The 20,487-nt window shown below is 39.8% G+C and overlaps 1 protein-coding gene across 3 annotated transcripts in view; it reads right to left on the bottom strand.

Moving 5' to 3' along the window:
* The window catches only part of TESK2 (testis associated actin remodelling kinase 2), an 84,333-nt gene that overhangs the window by 12,834 nt on the left and 51,012 nt on the right, over nucleotides 1–20,487 (bottom strand). For 2 of the 3 annotated variants that reach the window (XM_064516128.1, XM_026104270.2), the window contains exons 5-7: nucleotides 13,604–13,750; nucleotides 3,303–3,385; nucleotides 1,177–1,252 (exon numbers count right to left, since the gene is read on the bottom strand). In XM_064516128.1, the coding sequence (XP_064372198.1) occupies nucleotides 1,177–1,252; nucleotides 3,303–3,385; nucleotides 13,604–13,750 (306 nt within the window). The remainder of the gene's footprint in view (nucleotides 1–1,176; nucleotides 1,253–3,302; nucleotides 3,386–13,603; nucleotides 13,751–20,487) is intronic. The other variant, XM_026104285.2, reaches the window with a different exon arrangement.

Below are 20,487 nucleotides of genomic sequence, written 5' to 3' on the forward strand. Positions count from 1 at the left end.
AAAGCTTGAGCTCTGGTAGCACTGTACATTAGCATCAACCTCTGTGGAAATTTCCACAGTGCTTAGTAATCACTTATCACAATGCCCCTGGAGCTGCACAGTTCCACTTCCTCGCAGTCCCAGCATCTGAATTTAGCAAGTAAAAAATTTAGGGAGAAATGGAATACGGGTCTATAGAGCAGGAGCCTGCCTCCCTCACCCCTCAGATATCAGGCAAGCTTATATGCCAGCTCTCATGTTGATAAAGTTGTTTCCTCTTTAGTCCTCCAGGTCCTAGGGTGAGTAAAGAACATGGCACAATAGATTTCAGTACTTTATTATTAATTTGGGTCAACGGGAACTCTTAACAAAGCTTTGAAATGGTAATTACTACGTTCATTACCGAGGCAGCTACTGCTTTCCCTCAAGTTAAAAGTACCACCAACTAAACAGATTATCAACTGCTGGCAAAAAAGGTGCAGGATGTGGGCTTTATCACAGAAAGTCACTTTTGTAGGACTGAACTTGGCTGTGTTTTGGAGAATGCCTTTGCACGCATGAGAGAAAAGTCTGTGTAAAGAAGAACTTGACTCAAAATACTATTTCTAAAATCTAGTGTGATCTAGTCCTCCTCTGAAAGAAACATTTCCCAATGCCACAAATATGAAAACTTAGAAATTCCTTTGGAGAATATTTTTACCTAGGTGTCTTATCTTTGAGAACTGTTTGGGGTTTTTTTCATTTTTTTTCAGTAATTAAAATAATTCTACAAGTTTACACAAAGACCTCTTGCTTCTACCCAGATTTCACTAAGTTACAGTCAGGGAAGTAACCACACTTCTATTTAAAAACAAAAAAAATGAAATGTCACCAGACATTGCTCATGAGATGTGATTATATCAAGTTGTATTAGGTAGAAATACGGTAAAGGCTTGTCTGCACGTGGGGTTTTTAGAATGGGAATATCTAACAGTGAATTACACTAAAGGTACTTTTATTTCTGCATGAGAGTCCGCAATATGAATTTAAAATATTAGCTGTTCAACCCACATTCTCCCTTAGTCTGAGTCACCTACTGAGTACAAGAATGTAACAAATGAAAGTGGTGACAACTTTTAAGTTATGACAATCCTAAATCTTGTATACAGGTACTGAAGAGAAACATCTGACAACTAAAGTCCACTTGCATGTACCTACCTTTTCATTGTAAGGTTCATCTCTGAGAACTTCCGGTGCCATCCAGAAGGGTGAACCCACCACTGGTAACTTCTCGCTATATACATATATATATACACATACATACAGATAGATGTGCACATACATACGGAGTGAGAGAGGCAGAGAGAGTGAGAAAGAACCATTAGGGAAATGCTCTAAGTCAGGTGGTGTTAAGCACTTTCCATAACTCCGAGTATCTGCAGAACCTTTCAGCAAAGGAAAGTCTATACAAGCCGGTTCCATAACATACTGTATTTTACATTGGTTTCCTACTGGAGTCACTGGAACATTCTTTTATTTCTTCAAACAATTTATTGTATTTCCAGTTTCTAAGTCCCTGGGTTTTTTTGTTGTTTTGTTTTTGTTGTTGTTGTTGTTGTTGCTTTGCAAGGCCACAGGCCTGGTTTCTGAACTTTTTGCAAAGCAGGCCCCTTCACGTGGAGATCAGTTTCTGGCTAGATGTCAAATTCTCCATTAATGCAGCAGCACATGCAGGTATCCCCACATGTATATCTATGAACAGCTCTATGAGCAGCAAGTATTAAGCACAGCAGGCTGTTGGGAATTGGTCTTGATTTTCATGCCAAGATTTAAGAAAATTTCTGTTTATTACACAGAAAGAACCTAGTCTAGTCTGAAGCACACATGATAAAATTACAGCAGCTCTTTGAAAGGTTTGCAAATTGTTTCTTAAAAAAAAAAGTCAAAATTGATCAGATGAATCCTTTGATAGGGAAAAATGAGAAGTAATCAGGTACAGCTGATTTGAAAAATCTGCAGATTTGAAAAAGACTGCAGTCTTAAGAGATGCATCGAGGTTGTCCCCCAGCTGGCCTTGAAGGAATGAATACCTCTAAAGACAAGACCGCTGAAGGCCTCAAATACAGTGGTTCACTAGCCAGCAAACCAGAAACAACATGACAGCATTTGAAAATGGAGGTGAGGCTGTATCAAACTGAAATGGTGGCTACTATAACAACTGCTTTGTGTTATTTATTGTGGTATCAAGCTATCTCTACTTGAACTATTACAACATTCTCAGTTTTCAGGACATCTCAAAACTGGGTATTAAGAACACACTGCTGCCTTCCTGATTTTGTGATGGCTTTGTGTTACTGCAGCTGAAGCTTTCATCACCTAAAAAGGCAAAGATTTCACAGGACTATAAAAGACAAACACTGGCAGTTCCTACTAAACTGTCAGTAATTTGGAAAATATTTGCTTTACTAAGCTTTTGGATCAATTTTTCATTAACATAAATGCAAGCTTTCAGAACCTCCTAAGTTATAGTTTTGGGAGATGTGCAATTTAAAAACAGTGCATAGCAGGGGTCAGTTTCTACTGTTTTCTTTGCAGCCATAATAACTAGGAGGCTTTTATTTATTTTAGGTAGAAGCAAACACTGAAGAAAATTTGACAGCACATTTCACAGCCAGAATATTCTGAAATACACAAGTCAGTGTACAGATGAGAGAACAAGGAAATCCTTGTCTTTGATCTCCCTAACAGAGGGAGGACAAAAGGACCATTTCCAATTGTAACAATGGCTTGTGACAGTCACCTGTGCATTCCTCAAGTGAGTTAAGATCACAATTTCACCCCACAGAAAGCAAAATGGTGAACTACTTTTAGACAGTATTTTTAATACCTCTTGGTTACAAACCTGGACCTTAACAATTAACCCAGAAGTTAAATAGAAAAAAACTGGAATATCACTAAATATAGTTTATGAAAACAGGAGGCGGCTAATTAAAAGTGTTTGCAATCAAGGAGGAGGACATTGATTATAAAATCATCCCAATCCAGAATGCTGGACAGTTCTTTACAAAAATCTCAGACACCTGCTCAGGAGATCTACTGAAAAGCTCGAGTGAATCCTCTAATCACTGGAGCATTTTTAAAGAACAAATGTCACCACTAAATCTATCGAAATGCACCATAACTAAAGCTGGAACACTTTGGTCATTCAGCTCTGGACTGAAGACTGAGGATGCTTTTTGCAGATTGTGTATCAGAATGCAATAGCGGCTTCAGGGATTCAGCTAACTACAGCTTCTGATCGGCAAGAGCAGTACAACTCTCTGCATTTTGATTAGTTCACGTACCTGTGATCAGGAATTTTCTCTGCCAAACCAAAGTCCCCCACTATTGCTGAGTATCCGTTCTCATCATGTTTTATTAAGCAGTTCTGGAAAAGAAAAAAGAAAAACAAAAACAGAAGAGTTATTGTCTGGGCATGAAACCCCTATACCGTTTGTTTTATTTATTTTAAATCTAGAACGAGATTACAAGATATTGTTTGAAAGACATTCATCTATGAGACGCTTTTGTCTGAAAGCAATCACCCTCTCCCCCTACCCTCCCTACCCTCTCCCCCTGCACAATCACATGCCTGTCAAACTTACAGATGCTGCAAACAGCCTTACACTTGGTTAATAATCCACTTAAAAACTTGCTGAGACAGCAGGCAGCCACAGGCAGCCCATATCCAGCTAGGTTCTAGCAAGAATTAAGATGATTTAACCCCATTACTGTTAAAATATGCAATACATGCTGTTCACTATGACTCCTTGAAATTTCCCTTTATAGTTTGCCTGGGCCTGAACAGAATACAAGATCAGAGCAGACTCGAAATGCCTTTGTAGGCTTTGCTAAATTAACTACTTAAAAATGAAAGGAACTCATTGCTTTGCAATAGATTACCATTAGAAAATACAAGATGTGGGAACTCTAAATGTGTTTTTAAAGTCTCAAGTCAAATTCTTTATTCTACAGCACATCATAAAACATGATTTAAGCAAAACAGCTAATAGGAAAGATCTGTCAATCTTTTCCTTTCAAATGCCCCCTCCAGTGTCAGGAGGAAGGGCAACTTAAGGACACATTCAGATGATTCATATCTGGCAGGATTATATCACATGCAGGGTATTATTAGTTTAATTTTGTTTATTTATTTACAACCCTGAGAAACGTGCTTTGACCATTCCAGTACTGCATGTTTTCACTTCTCACCAGATGAATCGGTAGCTGACTTCCCTAGGTTTTTCTGTCCTGCAAAGGGTAGGGAAGACAACTCATTCCTCTACCACATGCTTTGCTCTGTCTCCTTCTGCAGCCAGTACCATAGTGACAGGCAGCAAAGCCACTGCTGACAGCTACCGAGTGGTACCGTCCATTAATTAGCTAAACGGCCGGAAACACACTTTCTAGTTTTATTGTGCTTGGATGCACAAAAGCCCCTCACTGACCCCAGAGAATTAGCTTGTTTGTATAATGCAACTACTAAGAAAAGCAGGTCCCTTGGCTAAAAGATCAAGTTCAAGTCATCAGTTTTACATATACAGAGACGAGTGTGGCCTGGGCCACAAAGTAAGTTTTCTTCCTGCCAATTAAAAGGTTAAGTGAGCCGTTCTTGCGCTCATGTAAAGAAAAAGCATCCCGGGCTGCTGAGGTGCAAAGTTCTGTTTGTTTAGCATGACTCCAGTATAAGAAGTACAGCTAGTTTGGGGACTCATAAACATGTACAAAGTTAACTCAACCGCGCTTGCCCAAAGAGCAGTAAAGCTTCTCAGTTATGGGCTTTGTTATCTTAAATCAAAGAGCACATTCATTCAGCTTGCTTCTCTTTAAACATTTGCTCACTGTAAGACGGACTTAAATCCAAGCAGGATAAAACACTGCTGAAAATCTTACTGAACTGATTCAAGCAGACGTGAACTGCACTGTGTCCCACACAGAAACAAGTATCCAAGGACAGCAGAGACTCCACCATGTACCAGAATGCTCATACTAGTTTATGCAGCAAAATCTCAGATTATTTTCTACCATTGATTTTTCAGCAGTTAAAGATGATCCATAACTGACATTTAAAAAAATAGTTCTATGACTCATAGAAGAACCACTGTTAAAACCTAGATTTCCTTCTTTGCGTTAACTTTGACTATTTATATTTTGTTTGGTTTGAGTGGCAAGACTGCAGTAGTTCATTTTACCTTCTGGCTTTTGTGTATGAGGGTTATTCTCCAGTAACCCTTGTTTCGCAAATGTTGCAGGGGAACATTTGACTTCAGACTAAGAATCGTTTTCACTGGAATTAAAAGTCCACAGAAACATTTCTACTGAGTCTAAGATATACAGTAACTTACAGGACTGCGTTAATACAGAAAGAAGGCTTAAACGTAAGATAAACATGACAGCAAATTCTTCTTCAGCTTCTTAACATTCTACAAGGACATCCCATTTGACAGAAATACATTACCAACCAAAGATGAACAACCTTCCCCCCTCCCAGCCCCGGGCAACCTCAGCTCTCAGGTGCAGCACTGAACTGTTACACAAGTAGATTATTCCTAGATAATTCACAAGTCAAACCAATGCAACATCCAGTCTAGCTGCCAGGTAATGCTTCCTGACAGCTCCACGCCCCTTCCCACATGAACAGGAGGAGACATGCCTGCTGAGAAACCCAACAGAAGCGACACCCCCCGTGTCCGCCAGCTCCTCCAGCTCCCGGGGACCTGCCCGGGAGACTGGCGCACCATGACGAGGCAACGGGGCAAAGCTTGGGGCTACGTTTCCGCTACGGAGCATTGATCAACTGTTCAGCTGGGAAGGGCTGCACAAAGTAACATAAAGAAGGAAGCAAAACTATCCTCTTTTATTAGTGGAAGTCTGACTTCTGTCTACATATGAAAGAGGCACTGAGTGTGATTTTAAATTCATTAGGGTAAGTATTCCAGCACAAGAGTGACTGTCTCGTTTACACCTAAATCAGCTGTGAGCAGATGACATGCACCAGTCTTAGCCAAAATAGCAGTGTCACTACAAATGCTTACTGTAGTAAGACTGAACAGATTTAATTCAACTGGTGCAAATTTATGCAGCTAAGCACCAATTTCTTGAAACCCCCAAAAGATGGAAGACTAGCCCTACTGAAATCAGAAGTAAAGCCTTTCCTCTTAAACTAGTAGGGTTAGATGTCACCTTTCAAGCCTCTACGGTTCATTCAAGACAAAGTTTTGCAGACAGTGATGCTTCATTCTGGGCTGCAGGGGACTATATGAAGCACCACCACTCTCCTCCATCCTTCCACCCTAGTAAAGCCTTTATGCAACAGTGCACCAAATACACAGCACAGATAGTTTAGTTACCAGATTTAAGATACAAATCATGAGAGAGACTACTGACACAGCCCACAGTAAGAGGTAACTGGCAGTTCATGGGCACTCAATGACAGACATTTCTATGCACTCACATTCTACTATCAATATAAATCAGGATCAAAAAGAGGCAAAGATTCATTAGAGACTAAAAGGCTGAAAAGAGCTTTTAAATTTACGCTAGAAATGGTATTTTAGTAAAAAGAGTACAATAAACCACAGTATACTGTTACTACTGATAAAGCAATACTGCTCAGTTTCTAAAAAAAGACAGAAATGTGTATCATTTTGGTATGAAGAAGTTTCATTACTGGAATTTGGCACAGAAACATATGAGTTCAAACCTCTCTGTAGCGGAAAGGAAAGCTTCAAGGATAGCCTGTGCAATGAAGTGCCAAGCAGCTTTACAACATGGGCTTTAGGAAAACTCATCCAACTTACTATCACACTATTTGGATAAGCTGCAACGCAATACAACATGAAGAACTCCCCAAGCTTTCTCGCTGAACCTCTGTCTAGAGAGGCATGTTGTTTCCTTTAGAAGCTCACAGGGTCAGAGAGAAGAGGTCTCTTCCCTAAGTGGGGACCCATCAGTCCTTCCTGAGACAGTCTCATAATAAAAGCACGGAGCTCTGTACACGAGCCCTAAAGAGTTAACAGAGCTGTTTATGCAGAGACAGATGTGAAAGAACATAAAGACCCTTTTGTGTGTTACGGGAGTTTAACATCTGCTTTGCACAGCGTAATCCCACTAAGACAAATGCAATATTCTATTCTCCCTTTTACATAAACAAAGACGAAAATAGACTCAAGAGTTTCAGAGTTAAAAATAAGTTGCTTAGATGAAGAAACCCCATCGTTTTATTTTTCAATATGACCTAGAAACTAAACTCTTCAGAGATTTTATCGCACACGGAGAAAATACAAGAATGCTACTGCAGTCTTGTTTGCAACCCTCTGATAATTGTTACCAAATTAAAAGACCAACTGGGATGTATCAGCTGTTTTTAAAGTGCCATCCCTTAACAGAAATACCATTGACAATGAGATGTACAACAGGAAGCTTACAATGCTAGATAGATTTTTTTTAAACTAAAACCTGTATGTTTAAGGGACAAGCTCCACTTGGGTCCCAATCACCAGTAAGAGTTTACCAATGTGATTATCATTAGAATAATCATCTGCAATAGCTATTTTTTGCAGTGCAAGCCCTCCCCTGCAGTGCAAAACATCCAGGCAGGAGCTTACTCTAGCACAAAGGGGACTTTAGAACAGCAGCAGCAAGTACAGGACGCACCAGACAAAAGTTCTGTTCATTGCTTGGGGTTTATTTTGCTTTAAACAAGCAAACAGCACACAGGGTAAGAAGTGAGGGTATTTTATTCAAGCCCAAAGACAGTGAATTGATATTCCATCAGTCTACAGTAACTGCTTGCATGGATGTCTGTCCCACAGTAACAGAGACAACTCATCTCTCAAAGAAAGAAGGGCGAACCATTACACATTTATTGTGAAGTGAAAGCATATGTTGGAAGGAATATAAAAACACACACACACACATACACACACATATATAGGCCTAGAGATTAGAATTTCTTCAGATTTTATCATCAATGGAGCTTACAATGTTCCCTAAGACTGCTTGCCACCTACTATTGATTAGAAAGCTTTGTTTTCAACTGTATGTAATTCTGTCAAACAGAAAGGCATTTGTTTGTGGGTTTTTTTGTTTGTTTGTTTGTTTTAAATACCAGGTTTTGTTTTTCGTTTCAGCTAATACAATTCAGCTGCTTTGGAGAACAAACCTAGAGAAAGGCTATTTGATCTGTGTTACAGGCAAGTTTTGAAAAAATGAAAAGAAAAATCCTCAAAAAAAAAAAATATTACCCTACAGTTTTATACCCAGATTTGACATGTTCTCAACTTGAAATTTGACACGGCCCCTGTGTAAGATGCATGTTTTACAACCCCTGCAAAAAGTAGACTGGGACAGGACATCTGCTGGGAGGAGAATTTGAAAAAGGGAGTAAGGTAACTGGTTCCTGGAATAATGGGACAGTAGAAGCCCAAGTTAGGGGCTGGCAGGGTCCAAGATCTCAGAGAAAAAGATGGGGAAGGAGGGAAATTATATATATGTCTATGTATATATAAAAAAATATATTTGGAGCAGCAGAACAGAGGGAGAGCTAGAAATGGCTAAGCATCCTGGAGACAGGAATGGAGAGAGCGAGTGAGCTTGCATAAAGCATCAGTGGGAGCAACAAGAAGAGGGTAACAGCAGTCAACTGGGCAAAGGGATTGAACAAGAGGGTTGGAGGTAGGAACTTGGAGCAAAAAGAAAAGGAAAAGCCCTGGAACAAGGATGAAAAGCCTGAATGGCAGCTGGCACCGTAGGCAAGCAGAAAGGACTGGCTGGACACAGACTGGATACGATCAGCCTTGGAAGAATGGGCAGACTCGTAGTGGACGTTCCCTTCTCACTGCCAAGGAGTCTCCCCTATTCTTCTCCCTACTGCTGCTCCATGGCAAAAACAAGCTATGTGTAGTAGTAATACTAATTACTGATAGTAGTACTAAATACTAATTAGTAGTATTTCCTGCACTAGTTACAGAATTAAAGCAGCAAACACCTCTGCAATCAATGTCAAGGTACTAATCCTGCAAAGGAATTGCATAATGCCACTGCTTTTTTTTCTAGTTTGTTTTTTAAATAGGTAGGAAGTTGCACACAAAATAGCCTACACCAAAAAATTAATACTGCACTCAGAAGATGGGAAGCAAAACTTTTTCTGAGAACTCAGTTTCTTCCCCTTGAGCATATACATTAAGGTAAAGTCTTTAATTACATGATCACACAGCCAATTTTCCACTGGGCACCCATGTATTTCAGGACTTCAGCCACTCTTGCCACAGAAACAAGAAGGTGAAAGAAAGGCCAGGAAAAGATGAAAAGGAAACACTGAGCTTGAGATAAAGGTCTTCAGCCTCATGGTTAAGATGGTTGCAGTGGTGCCCCAGGACTGGGATTCTGCCCTTCCTTCAGCAGCACAGGACGACTCTGTGACAAGGAAGCTAGTTTAACAAAACCTTTCAGAGACTCTTGCTAATCTTGTGCTCTCTCTGCCTCTAGGTGTCAAGCTTGACTATTTCATAAGTGCAGTACACTTCTAACTGCCCCTGAGGCCAGTGAGCATATTGCTTTGAACTTAAAAACACATGTAAAATACCAAATATTCCAAGCATAGTCTTAAAACCCAAACCTAATATTCACTGATATTTTTGGTTTTAATCTCTACTGGTAAAACAGAGTTTTTTCATCTCCTTCATCTCAGAGATGTCACTGCTGTAGGTTCCCCAGGAAATTAACAGTGCTTCCAGAGCAGGGTTTGAATACAGCACAGAAAATGAAGCACGAAGGAACTCTGTGCAGTAATGATATTTATTTTGAGGGGTGAGGTACAAAAGGATTTTCTTATATTCTTTTTGCAGACTGGACAATTCTTTTCTCTGCTTTCCCAAACACAATATTTAAACTACAGGTAACAACAGACAGAATGTTGCAAAAACGAGTCAGATTAAGAAAAACTTTATTATAGCCGGCTGGCTCCTGTTCGAACACCTCCAACATTTTGCATAATGATTTCTGTTTTAACAACTGCATCTGCTGTGACTAAGGCTGTCAGAGTTAAAATGCATAACCTGACCTACTTCAGAATCACTGAAACTTGAAGAAAAGCCTCTTGATTCTGAGACCCAAATCCTCCTTTGCACACCTTATAATAAGCCCAGAAGAAAATAGCATTCACAGGGCTTGCAGTGATAGCAATGGGGACAGGGGATGAGCCAAGGAGTCTGGTCCTCATATCCAGTCCATGGCTGTGGGTTTAGGCTCTACATCAATCTCTTTATGAGAAGTCAAAAGTGAGGACATCATATTGGCTTACAAAATGTACAAGTCATCCTGTCGACACACCTACCATCTACAGGCTGAAAATAGTTACTCCGACCACTCTTAACTTCTGACAGATCCAAGTTAGGTTGTTGCTCTTAATCAGGGCAGACCAACCGATCAGCTAAGCAGCCAAACCTCCAAGCCCAAAGGCTGAGAGGCTCACAACATGGGAAAATATCAGCTGTCTGGGCAGCACGCTCGCCTTTACCAAGCACTCCCACTCTGACAAAAGGGCAGCAGGAAGGGCACAAGTGGGACGTCAGGCTTGACATGCCCTGTGGGCTGCCACATTGACTGCACTGACCTACATCTCCTTCTCCATACCCTTCCTCCCTCTGGCCTTCTGCAGTAGCAGAGTTCTGCTCCTCTCCACATGCTGCATCAGGAAGAGACATCATCCTGCCATATACTAACTGTTAAAAATACTTATTTTTCAATCCTAGAATTCTTTTTTTCTTTTTTTTTCTTTTTTTTTTTTTTGGGGGGGGGGGGGGGTGCCACAATACCCTTTTCTTCTTTCAGCCTTTATGCAACCAGTGCATGGGCACATACAATGCTATTGTCAGATTGACAATTTTGCTGCTGTAACTGATAGAATAAACTTCAAGCATTCACAACGTCATCTGCTAGAGGAAGCTACAGGAATTAGAGGTTTGTCAGAAACAGGGAGAAAGGCAGAAATGACGTCTGAATCCACCCAGAATAATTTTTTATAGTGAAATTGATATTGGAGGGATATCTTGCAGTTGGCTATTTGGAACAATGTGACTTCTTTAAAAGTTAGCCAGGAGGAGGGCAAACATTTGCACAAAAGAAGAGTGATTTGCCCAACAGTAGATTTCAATTTAAAGTATATTTCACCAATTTAACAACATACTATTAAAATTCACAAATACCTGGGCATTTAAGGTTTCATCCACATCACCTCCAAAGAAAATAACACAGAAGTACTGAGTGCATACAACACCTCAAAAATCAAGGAACTGGAAATTATTAAGTACAGCCAGCTACTCAGAATACAGCTGACATGTCAGACTCATCCTGGCAACTTCCAGTGTGACCCACAGATACACTTTAGCTTTATTACCTTTAGTGCTAAGAGCAATCCAAAGATAACTCGTAGTTAATTCTTTTTTAAAAAATCCTTACTACTTCCCATGGTCATAGCAGAGTTTGCTCTTGCACTAAAACCATATACTCCTTCCGGTGGGTGCATTTTCTAAACAATGACTTAGACCATTCAACAATAGATAACATTGAAGCACTGGTAGGGCAGTTCCTAAGAATGGCATAAAATTATGCAAAGCTCTGAACAAAGGCATTCACAGAGGACTCAGGAAATGGATTTTCATATGACTAGCCACCACAGTACATGTTATGATAAATGCTGCAAGCACAGAGTTCTCCTTAGCTACTTTGGTTCCTTGCACTAACTGTGCTTCCCTAGTCTTTTGAATGCACTAAAATTTATCATGAACTGATAAAAGGGGTAATATTAATTTATATTTTCATTTACTTTTACACATCTCTTATCCATATACTCGAAGGGGACTGACATGAGACTTTCTGAACACATCATGTCAAACTGACATGACTGCAAGCCTGGGCATTTTTCACAAAGTTGATATTCTTACCTGCAGAAACCAGCACTTTTCATTTGAAAGGACCTCCGATGAAATGTTTTATGCTTTTCTGACGTATTTCTTTTACCTACTAGTTAAATTTTTTTTTCCCTAGGCTAAATGCATGTCTTTCATTTGTTTAATGCTACACTGAGATAGCTTATAACATGCATTACAGAAGGCTATTAAGATGACATTGCAGAGGGAAAATTAGCAAACTAAACTCAGCTAAAACTGGATGAAAGACTAGTAGCTACCCACATTTGCCAACATATTGAGCCAGGTTTTTATTTTATTTTATTTTATTTTTTAATCTTAAAAAAACTCTTAGGCTAAGGTAGGTTTTTCTGAAGGGTTTTGCCTGAAGTGACATTATGAAGTCTTCCCAAGAACAGTTTTGGAGTACTTCCATGTTGCAGGTCCTGAATGAGCTTAAACTAGCTCACGAGCAAAAGTAAAGACAGCAGTAGATAGGCAGGACAGCAAAGCCCTTGTCATACATTTTGACAGATGGCAAGACACAGTGTGAATACTAGGGTAATGTGCGCACAGAGCTGAGTGTGAATTAGTTAGCTGCTTCAGCCAGCTAAATCCACATGAGCAGTCACCAAAGCAGTTCAGACAAACCCGTGTCCATGGAAAATTCTGACACTGAAATATCATTCCACAGGATAGCTTATAGATTCCCAAAAAGATGAATGTTGGCATTCACAAATCATACAGACAACTTGCCTGTACTCTTAAATCACAGAGAGATCCCAGTTTCCATGATACAATTATAAGAACAACCAGGAAAAAGCTCAACAGATTGCTAGCAACTTATTAAATACTTTAGAAAAGTAAAAAATGAAACCTTCATTTCAACATTAGTGTTTAAGAAAGCGCAGTTTTGTTTTTTTCTGACATGGAAGTTAATTTGCACAATACAATTAGAAAAAAAAAATACATAGCTGAATTAAGCTGTTCAAGAACAGGAATCCTAAACGAGACCAGAGACCCTATTTCTTCTTATACAATTCTTCCCTATACAAGATTCCTTTCCTCCAGTCTCCATATAGATTCTTTCTTTCCTATCCAACTTTTCCTCTTTTCAATCCCTCTTAAGAGCACCAAAAATTTTAAGTAAACTAGTTTTGTCTTACTGACTTTATGAAGGAAAGAAATACAAAACTAGACTGTGGACAACACTTAATGCTGAATTAGTAATGAAAGGCCACTCTTCCTATTGAGTAATATTTGTGAAATATGTAGGGAAACAAAACAACAAGGCCATTCTAAAGTGCGTTTATCATAATCTCCTCAACTCGGGATCTTTATATGAATGTCCTGTTCCAAATGCTAGATTGTTATGCTTAATTATCCAGGGATTTAAATACATTATTGAACCATAATTCAGAACTAAAAACTCTGTAGCTGCTTTCTGAGAAACCCTAATCTGAACTCACTTAAGAAGTTACCTCCCTTCAGCATAGTTATTTCTTAGGCTTCTACACAAACTACTCAACATGTTGTGAGGAAAGTTTTAATCCTATAAACTGTATTTCAGGGTTTTTTCCCTCACAATGCCTGAGACCACATTTTCTATAACAGCACTTATCTGATGGAAGAAAGGGAAAGAACCAAACAACCAGAGTACCTCCATTCAAAAGCTCCCTTCATTCTATAAATGGTACCTTGGATGTAAGGTCTCGGTGGAAAATGCCTTTATAGTGAAGATAACGGATTCCCATAGCAATGTCATATGCCAGTTTCACCCTCACTGTCCAGGGCAGATGCTGATTACTGTCTAATAGCTGTTCCAGGTTACCATAGTTGATGTACTGAAAAGACAAAACAACATTGTAATTAATTTTTAACTTATTATCAGGAATATAAAATTCATTGCGACACAAGAGTCCTTACCTCAGTTACACATTAAAAAAAAACTTTTTCTTAAGGGTTAGCCAAGAGGGATGTTTGCAGATCAAGAGAGGTTGAAAACGTGTCCCTTCCCCACCTCTCCCAATGCATTCGTGTTAAAGATGTATATGATAGCCACCACTGCACTAACTATGGTATTCAAATACTGCAGTGACAGACTCTTCAGAAACAATTATAATAAAATATCACCCTCTCATTTCAGTGTGGAGAAAACAAGGCAAAAAGGATGAAGAGCAGGCTCTCAGGAACAATAAGAAGTCAAAGAGAAGGCTGAGTATCCAGGCCTAAGTCATAGAGCCTGATAAAGTCCCCAGATACCACTTTCCTAAATTATAACAGCATCAAAGAAAAAAATTACAATATATTATTGTAAATTACTCTTTTTCATTACTGTATCTAGAAGTCCCAGTCAGCAATCTGCTTCCCACTGTGTTCAGTACTACACCACTCCATCAAATGGCAGCCTTCACGAGAAGTAGCTTACCTTGAACGTAAAATTAAGAAACAGCTACAAGAAACAGTGAAACAAAGCAGCAACCATACGATCCTAAGTAACATAACTCAGGGTAAGACACAGCAGCTCCACTGCTTCTCAAAAAAAAAAATCATTACAACAATATTGGACTTACTCTTCATGTATAGACCACAATAGCAACTACGCTGTGTTTGAGTAGCTTCTTATTTCACTCCCAGCCCCAGTCCCCTCATCAGCCACAATGTGAAAAAACTAGTCCTCTCCAGAAGGGAAACCTGGCTGAGGCAGACAGGATAATTTGCTCCCAAGCCTGGTCCAAGTCAGTAAGACTGAGGCAGGCTGCACCAACACCGACGCCCTGCACCAGACAATTCTCTAACACTCTCTCAAGAGGCTTTGTGCTTTCCTGTGCCATTCACCAGGACAAAACATGTTAAAATAAAAACTGTAAATGCAGGTATTGTTATTTCAGAAACTCTGAATTCAGTTGTAACTTGTAGAGTTTTGTGTCTCAGGGGTACAGAGAGAGGTGAACCACATGCCATGCAGTGTAGATGTAGCTAGTCTCTTCAGACCACGCTAGCCAGGAAATGGCGCAGAGGCTGGTACAAGCAGTCTGGGGGCCAGGGCTCACCTCTTGGATGGTCTACAAAGACAGCTTCATCCTTACAGTCAGACCCTGTCTCTTTCTGAGCTCATCTGTTAATTCTGAAAACTTTTTTCAGCAGATATGCAAGTTGCACAGCTAACTAGTTAACAGAGCTAAGCATTTTGGGTAGATAATGCACAAAATTGTACCTGTCACAAAGCTTACCAGGAGGGGGCATCACAAAGCAGCGTGGGGCTCGACCACTTCCCTTGGCTACACTGAACATCCCTTGGGAACGGGGTTCATCCAAGCCCAGCCACAGCAGAACATTTTACTGGTAGTCCAGGATGTGATCTCCCTCTTGCCCCTTGGAAAAGATTAGTCCACCACTTTCATTGCCCTTGCCGGACACGTTGGGAAGTACACACGCAGCACATGGAGACAGTGTGCACAAAGCATTCTCTCCCTCAGCATTTGCTTTTCTCCTTTATATATGAGCCTTTGGCCTGATCGTGGTGTGCTGTCCATCTGCCTTTTGTACTTGAGCAACAATCAAGGCAAAAGGTGAGATGAAGAGTTATTCCCTTGCACTCAAGTGTTCTTCAAAGACGACTCACAATTAGCTCCAGTCTGGGTCACCTTGAAAGCCAGTACCAATGACCTTCTCATACCAAATGAGGCAATCTCGTACAAGCAGTTTGGGTCTATGAAAATCTCCAATATTTATTAACTTCTTGTGACCACTTGAAGACATTCCTTCATATTTTTTGCATTAGACATTAACGGTGGAGAAAGTGCAATGGTATACAGGAAAGGATTTCAAAACAAGACACAGGAAGAGTGCTTCCTCATTGTACTGGCCCCTTCTAAACCAAACAGGCAAAAATACTTGTATTTTACGTTTAGACAAGGAACGCTCTTGAACTCTAGGGAGTAATCTGACTGACATTTTACAATGCAGTGTCTTGTTTTTAAATAGTGTAATTTTCTATCAAACTGTTTTCATCTGTGCTAAAGTCAAGATAGTTTAACTACTCAGAAGCTTGTGCTTAGTGCATATAAATTTGCAAAATAAAATGGCTAATAGCCTCTTGCCAAAAAGCAAGGTAAATAAAATTTAACAAACTAGTGATAAATGCGAAAATGCTTAGGACTGCTATATGCCAAGGCACCGCAGTTTGAGGGTGGGATTGATTGGTTGCTTACACCAGAAGCTAGAAATTACAAGTTGGTTCAAGCCAGAGATCCAAAGCAACCTAGCTCTGACGCTAGGTGTTCCTATGTCAGAAGAGGGGAGCAGCTGTGGAACAGGTTACTTGGAGGCCATGCAATCTCATCCTTGGAGGTTTTCAAGACTCAGCTAAAGGGCCGCAGCCAATCTCACTTAATGTTGGCAACGATGCTACTTCGAGCTTTTCCAACTTTGATCTTTCTTTCTCTTTGCTTTTGTTTGAACCCCTAAGGGAGCTAGATGACCTTATACAGAGCTCAAGAAAAAACATCGCTCAGTGTTATTTGATTATTTAATCACAAGATGCTAGCATGCTTAAGAAAGAGAATGGTAAGAGACAGCTACATCAGTTTCATATATATTTCCAACATCCCTGCAACAGTGTGAGCAGTATTTCTCATCCAGTTATGTTCAAAACAGAGCACTATTGACAACCTGTAACAGAAGGAGCAGAAGCACCTAGCTCAATAACCCCAACTGGAACATGACACCAGTCAGTTATCTCAGACCATTTCACCTTTCTGACAGGGCAACAGAGCCTACATGTTGCATGACCACACTTGAATTAATTGGCAAGAGAATGCAAGGGGGAAGGGAATTGCTAAGCTGCTTTGAGATTTTGGTTCAGGCCATAAAACAATGGTAATTGCTCCAGAAATGCTAATTAAAAAAACAAGCAATCTGTAGGTGTATTGAAATACATACTGAACTGTGACAGCAGTTAGCTGCTATTTTGAGTATGCTCATGCTTTCCTTTTCAGTAAAGTAGCCTATTGATTTGATCTATTTCTCACACTAGTTAAATGCATCTAATATATCTATTCCTTAAGCATTCTTCCAATCATATTAACTTGCAGGGCAGCTCAGCCACATTAACTGCAAGGATCAGATTCGAGCAAGGGCTGGGCAAAGAACCACAGCCACACACACCCCCCCACACACACCCCCCCACACACACACGATGCAACATGCCTCCAACCCCTCCATTTAACTCACCTGTTCTAAGAGAAATCTTGTAGGCTAATACGAGCTGCAAGAGGAAAAATCAAACCTGACTCTAGCACATAAACAAAACCCACTAGGCCTCCCAGCAGAATCTGTCACCTGGCAAGTGTTTAGACCTAATTTATTAGAGATGTGAGTTCTGGTTTTGGCTCTAATTTCTAGTGTAGTTCTACAAAGCACAGCAGGTAAATCATCAGGTGAACAAGGAGACTAAGGTTTTCCTACAGGCACCTTTACAATTCTAGTTGACCTCAGATTTCAGCTGGCCAGCAGGTAATATTTGCATGGAGAGTCCTTAATTTTCAAGGCAAATACCATGCAGAGCTCCGTGTTCCCTCAGTGTCACATAAGTAATCCAATTCTTCCGGTCATTCAGGCTGATAATGCAAAACAGCCAGCCTGATGGCCTGTTTTTTCCGAGTCCTTTAACAATGCCTTTTTGGTGCAAACACAAAGTTAGAAACAGTATTTCCTATTTGCCAGTGCAACTGAAAGAAAAATACTTGTCTCAATACTGTGTTTACCCTGCTGATAGCAGAAATGAGCTGTGTGCACTAAGATTATCCTAAGGGATAATAAGACCACCTTTCCCTAACAGAATACTGCCTACAGAAGAGAAAACTGCTTCCTTTGTCCCTGAAACATTTCAGTGCTGGTGTTTTCTGACAAAACCAGTAAGGTTACAGCACGCACATCTTCTCAAAGTGTTATTAGAGTACAACAATAACAGACATTACATAAGCGGACAAGTAATTGGAGGCAAGATCTGATCAGGCTACAAGAATGGGAGCAAAGGACGCTAGATTTCATAAAGAGACCTCGCAGCTAAATGGAGCAGTGTTCAGACCTTTTCAAATCCTGTATCATCAGATTGCAGTGAAAGAGCTACCCATTATTCCTGTTGCTAGCTTTTTGTCATGTAACAGAAGATGAATAGTCAGTTTATCTGGTTGCCAGAGTCTAAAATTAACTGTTTTAGGTTGTTTACTTTTGCATTTACTATGACACAACACAGCATTGGCTTAAAAGACCCTGTCATTTTAGCTCACAAAAATATTGTTTTCACACAAATTTATTCATGGTAAGAGCAACTCATGCTTTTGTTGCTAGACTGACCAGCAAAACCCTGTTTGTTACATCTCTTTTCGAAGGTCTCCCAAACCTTATGAGGAAAGAGGTCAGTTGACTCTTTGAAGGACAAGTTACCCAGAAGCTCAGCCATGCATAGATGCTCTCTAGATCAGAGATTCTCAGACAGGCTTCTGATATTATATACCTTTACACTACAAAATGCTTAAAGCAGGAGTATAACCTTTTCCCACACAACAGACAGGGCACGGGGAAATATCCTGTGTTATACTAGGGAGAAAACTGCTTCCTTGCAGGACACCTGCAGTCACATTATCAGACCCAAACACAAGAAAAATGGAATGAGGTTCTGCCCATAATGGTACTTATAAGTAACTTATATATTTAATTTTGAGAGACTAATATAGAACTTAAGCTTGCAGATTTTAGCCTTCAAAATTCTGAATAAAGGCCTGAACATACTAGTATGAGCACTAGAAGCTTTTAGGGAAAAGCTGCATCAGAATCACTTGATTCCAGCAGTTAGTGCTCAGAAACATAGTGAAACCAAATATCACCATGTCCGAGGGGGAATACAAACAGGAATTGTGAGCAGCTTACAATGCTGTTTTGAAAACCAATGCTATTTCAGTATGTAGATCTAATACAAATAAGTTGCCAGATACTGCCCAGGAAAGCCAAAAAAAAAAAAAAAAAAAAAAAAAAAAAAAAAAAAAAAAAAAGAGAGAGAGAGAGAAAAGTTGGCCTACTATTTATTCTAGCTTGAAATGTCACTGCTTCCCATTAAAAAAAACACAAGACTGCCCTATTTGGTAGCCCTAATGTTGCCAAAGGCAACGCATTAAGTGGTTAAGAAAAGTAGGTGTTTGAGAGCACATTTAAGATGACAGACCAAATGAGATAAGCAAAGAGTCAGAGCTCTAGGGAGCTGGAACACTGAAAGACAAACATTTTGAGAGAGCAAAGGATGAATGAATCGATGTAGCCGAATGAAGAAACCAGAGGAGCAGAGGAAAGAGAAACCAGAGGAGCAGCAGGAAAGAGAAACCAGAATGTGTGACTGTTAACTCCAGTGTGGAGCAATGGAGAGATGTCAAAACAAAAGCCAGACTATGTAGTTTGACTCTAAAGGGAGACCTGGCAAGCAAAATAATAACAGTACAGACATCAGCAACGAATGCACTGAAGCAAGCCTTTGGCAGTGTCAAAAGGCACAGAGCTTGCATATTTGTATCATTTCTAATGCTGGAAGCAAAAAGATAACTCTCATGCCTAATGAAAGAACATAGAGATCTTTTCACACACGCAGCTTTCTGCAGAACTTTTTAAAAAAAAGTTTTAACAGCTCATTTCAAGGAGGACACAACCCAATCTTCAGTTCTGTTACGCTTAAATAGACATCTGTCACACTCAGCAGTCTCTAAATAACTGCTTCAGAGGCTTATGGCTGCAAGATGATAAACCAACCCTTCTGCCACAACAGGCACCATTAGCTATAGTGGCAGGACTGGAAATTCCCTGGTTTCTCTGTTTTCATTACCTTCAACTGTTCAGAACTGGAAAAGAAAGACAGGATCAATATGTCCAAAACTACAATAATGGACACTACAAACTGATACACTGAGCTTGACTACTTGATTAAGTCTGTGAGCTCACAGACCTCTGCTTGTTAAGAAATACACAGTTTAGAAACCTACACAACCACCTCACCCTAGCACCTCTGAGGAGTAAGCAACCTCCCATTTCCACTAAACACCCAACACACTGACAGCACCAAACAAAATAAATTAAATATTAAAACAGAACAAGTTGGATGTTTGATTTGGGCTGTCCAAGTACATTTTTGGACAGCAGGTGAACTGATGCTGCCAAGGAGAAAACCACAAGTACTGAAACAGCCAGAACATGCAGATAAAGCAAGCACATTTCAGAACAAAGCTCAATTTCTTTTTTTTTTTTTTTTTTTTTTTTTTTTTTTTTTTTTTAAACAAGAGACCAGAAGGGCTCAAGTGGCTAGCAAAAATAGCCTAATTAAAAGGACAGGAAAAAAAAACCCAAAATCTTCTTCTCACGGCCACTTTTTTTTCCTTGCTCCTAGACTGTTGAAAACTGAACTGTAAGGTAAAATAAATGTCTCTTCTGCATTCGAGCCAGTACAAACATTTTAGTGTTGTAATAAAAATCTTTTTTTTTTTCTTTAAAAGTATGAACTATTAGAGGATTAAAATAATCTTAATTTGAAAGTTTC

The sequence above is a fragment of the Dromaius novaehollandiae genome, chromosome 8 (genome assembly GCF_036370855.1).
Source record: "Dromaius novaehollandiae isolate bDroNov1 chromosome 8, bDroNov1.hap1, whole genome shotgun sequence".
In the NCBI taxonomy this organism is placed as follows: Eukaryota; Metazoa; Chordata; class Aves; order Casuariiformes; family Dromaiidae; genus Dromaius; species Dromaius novaehollandiae.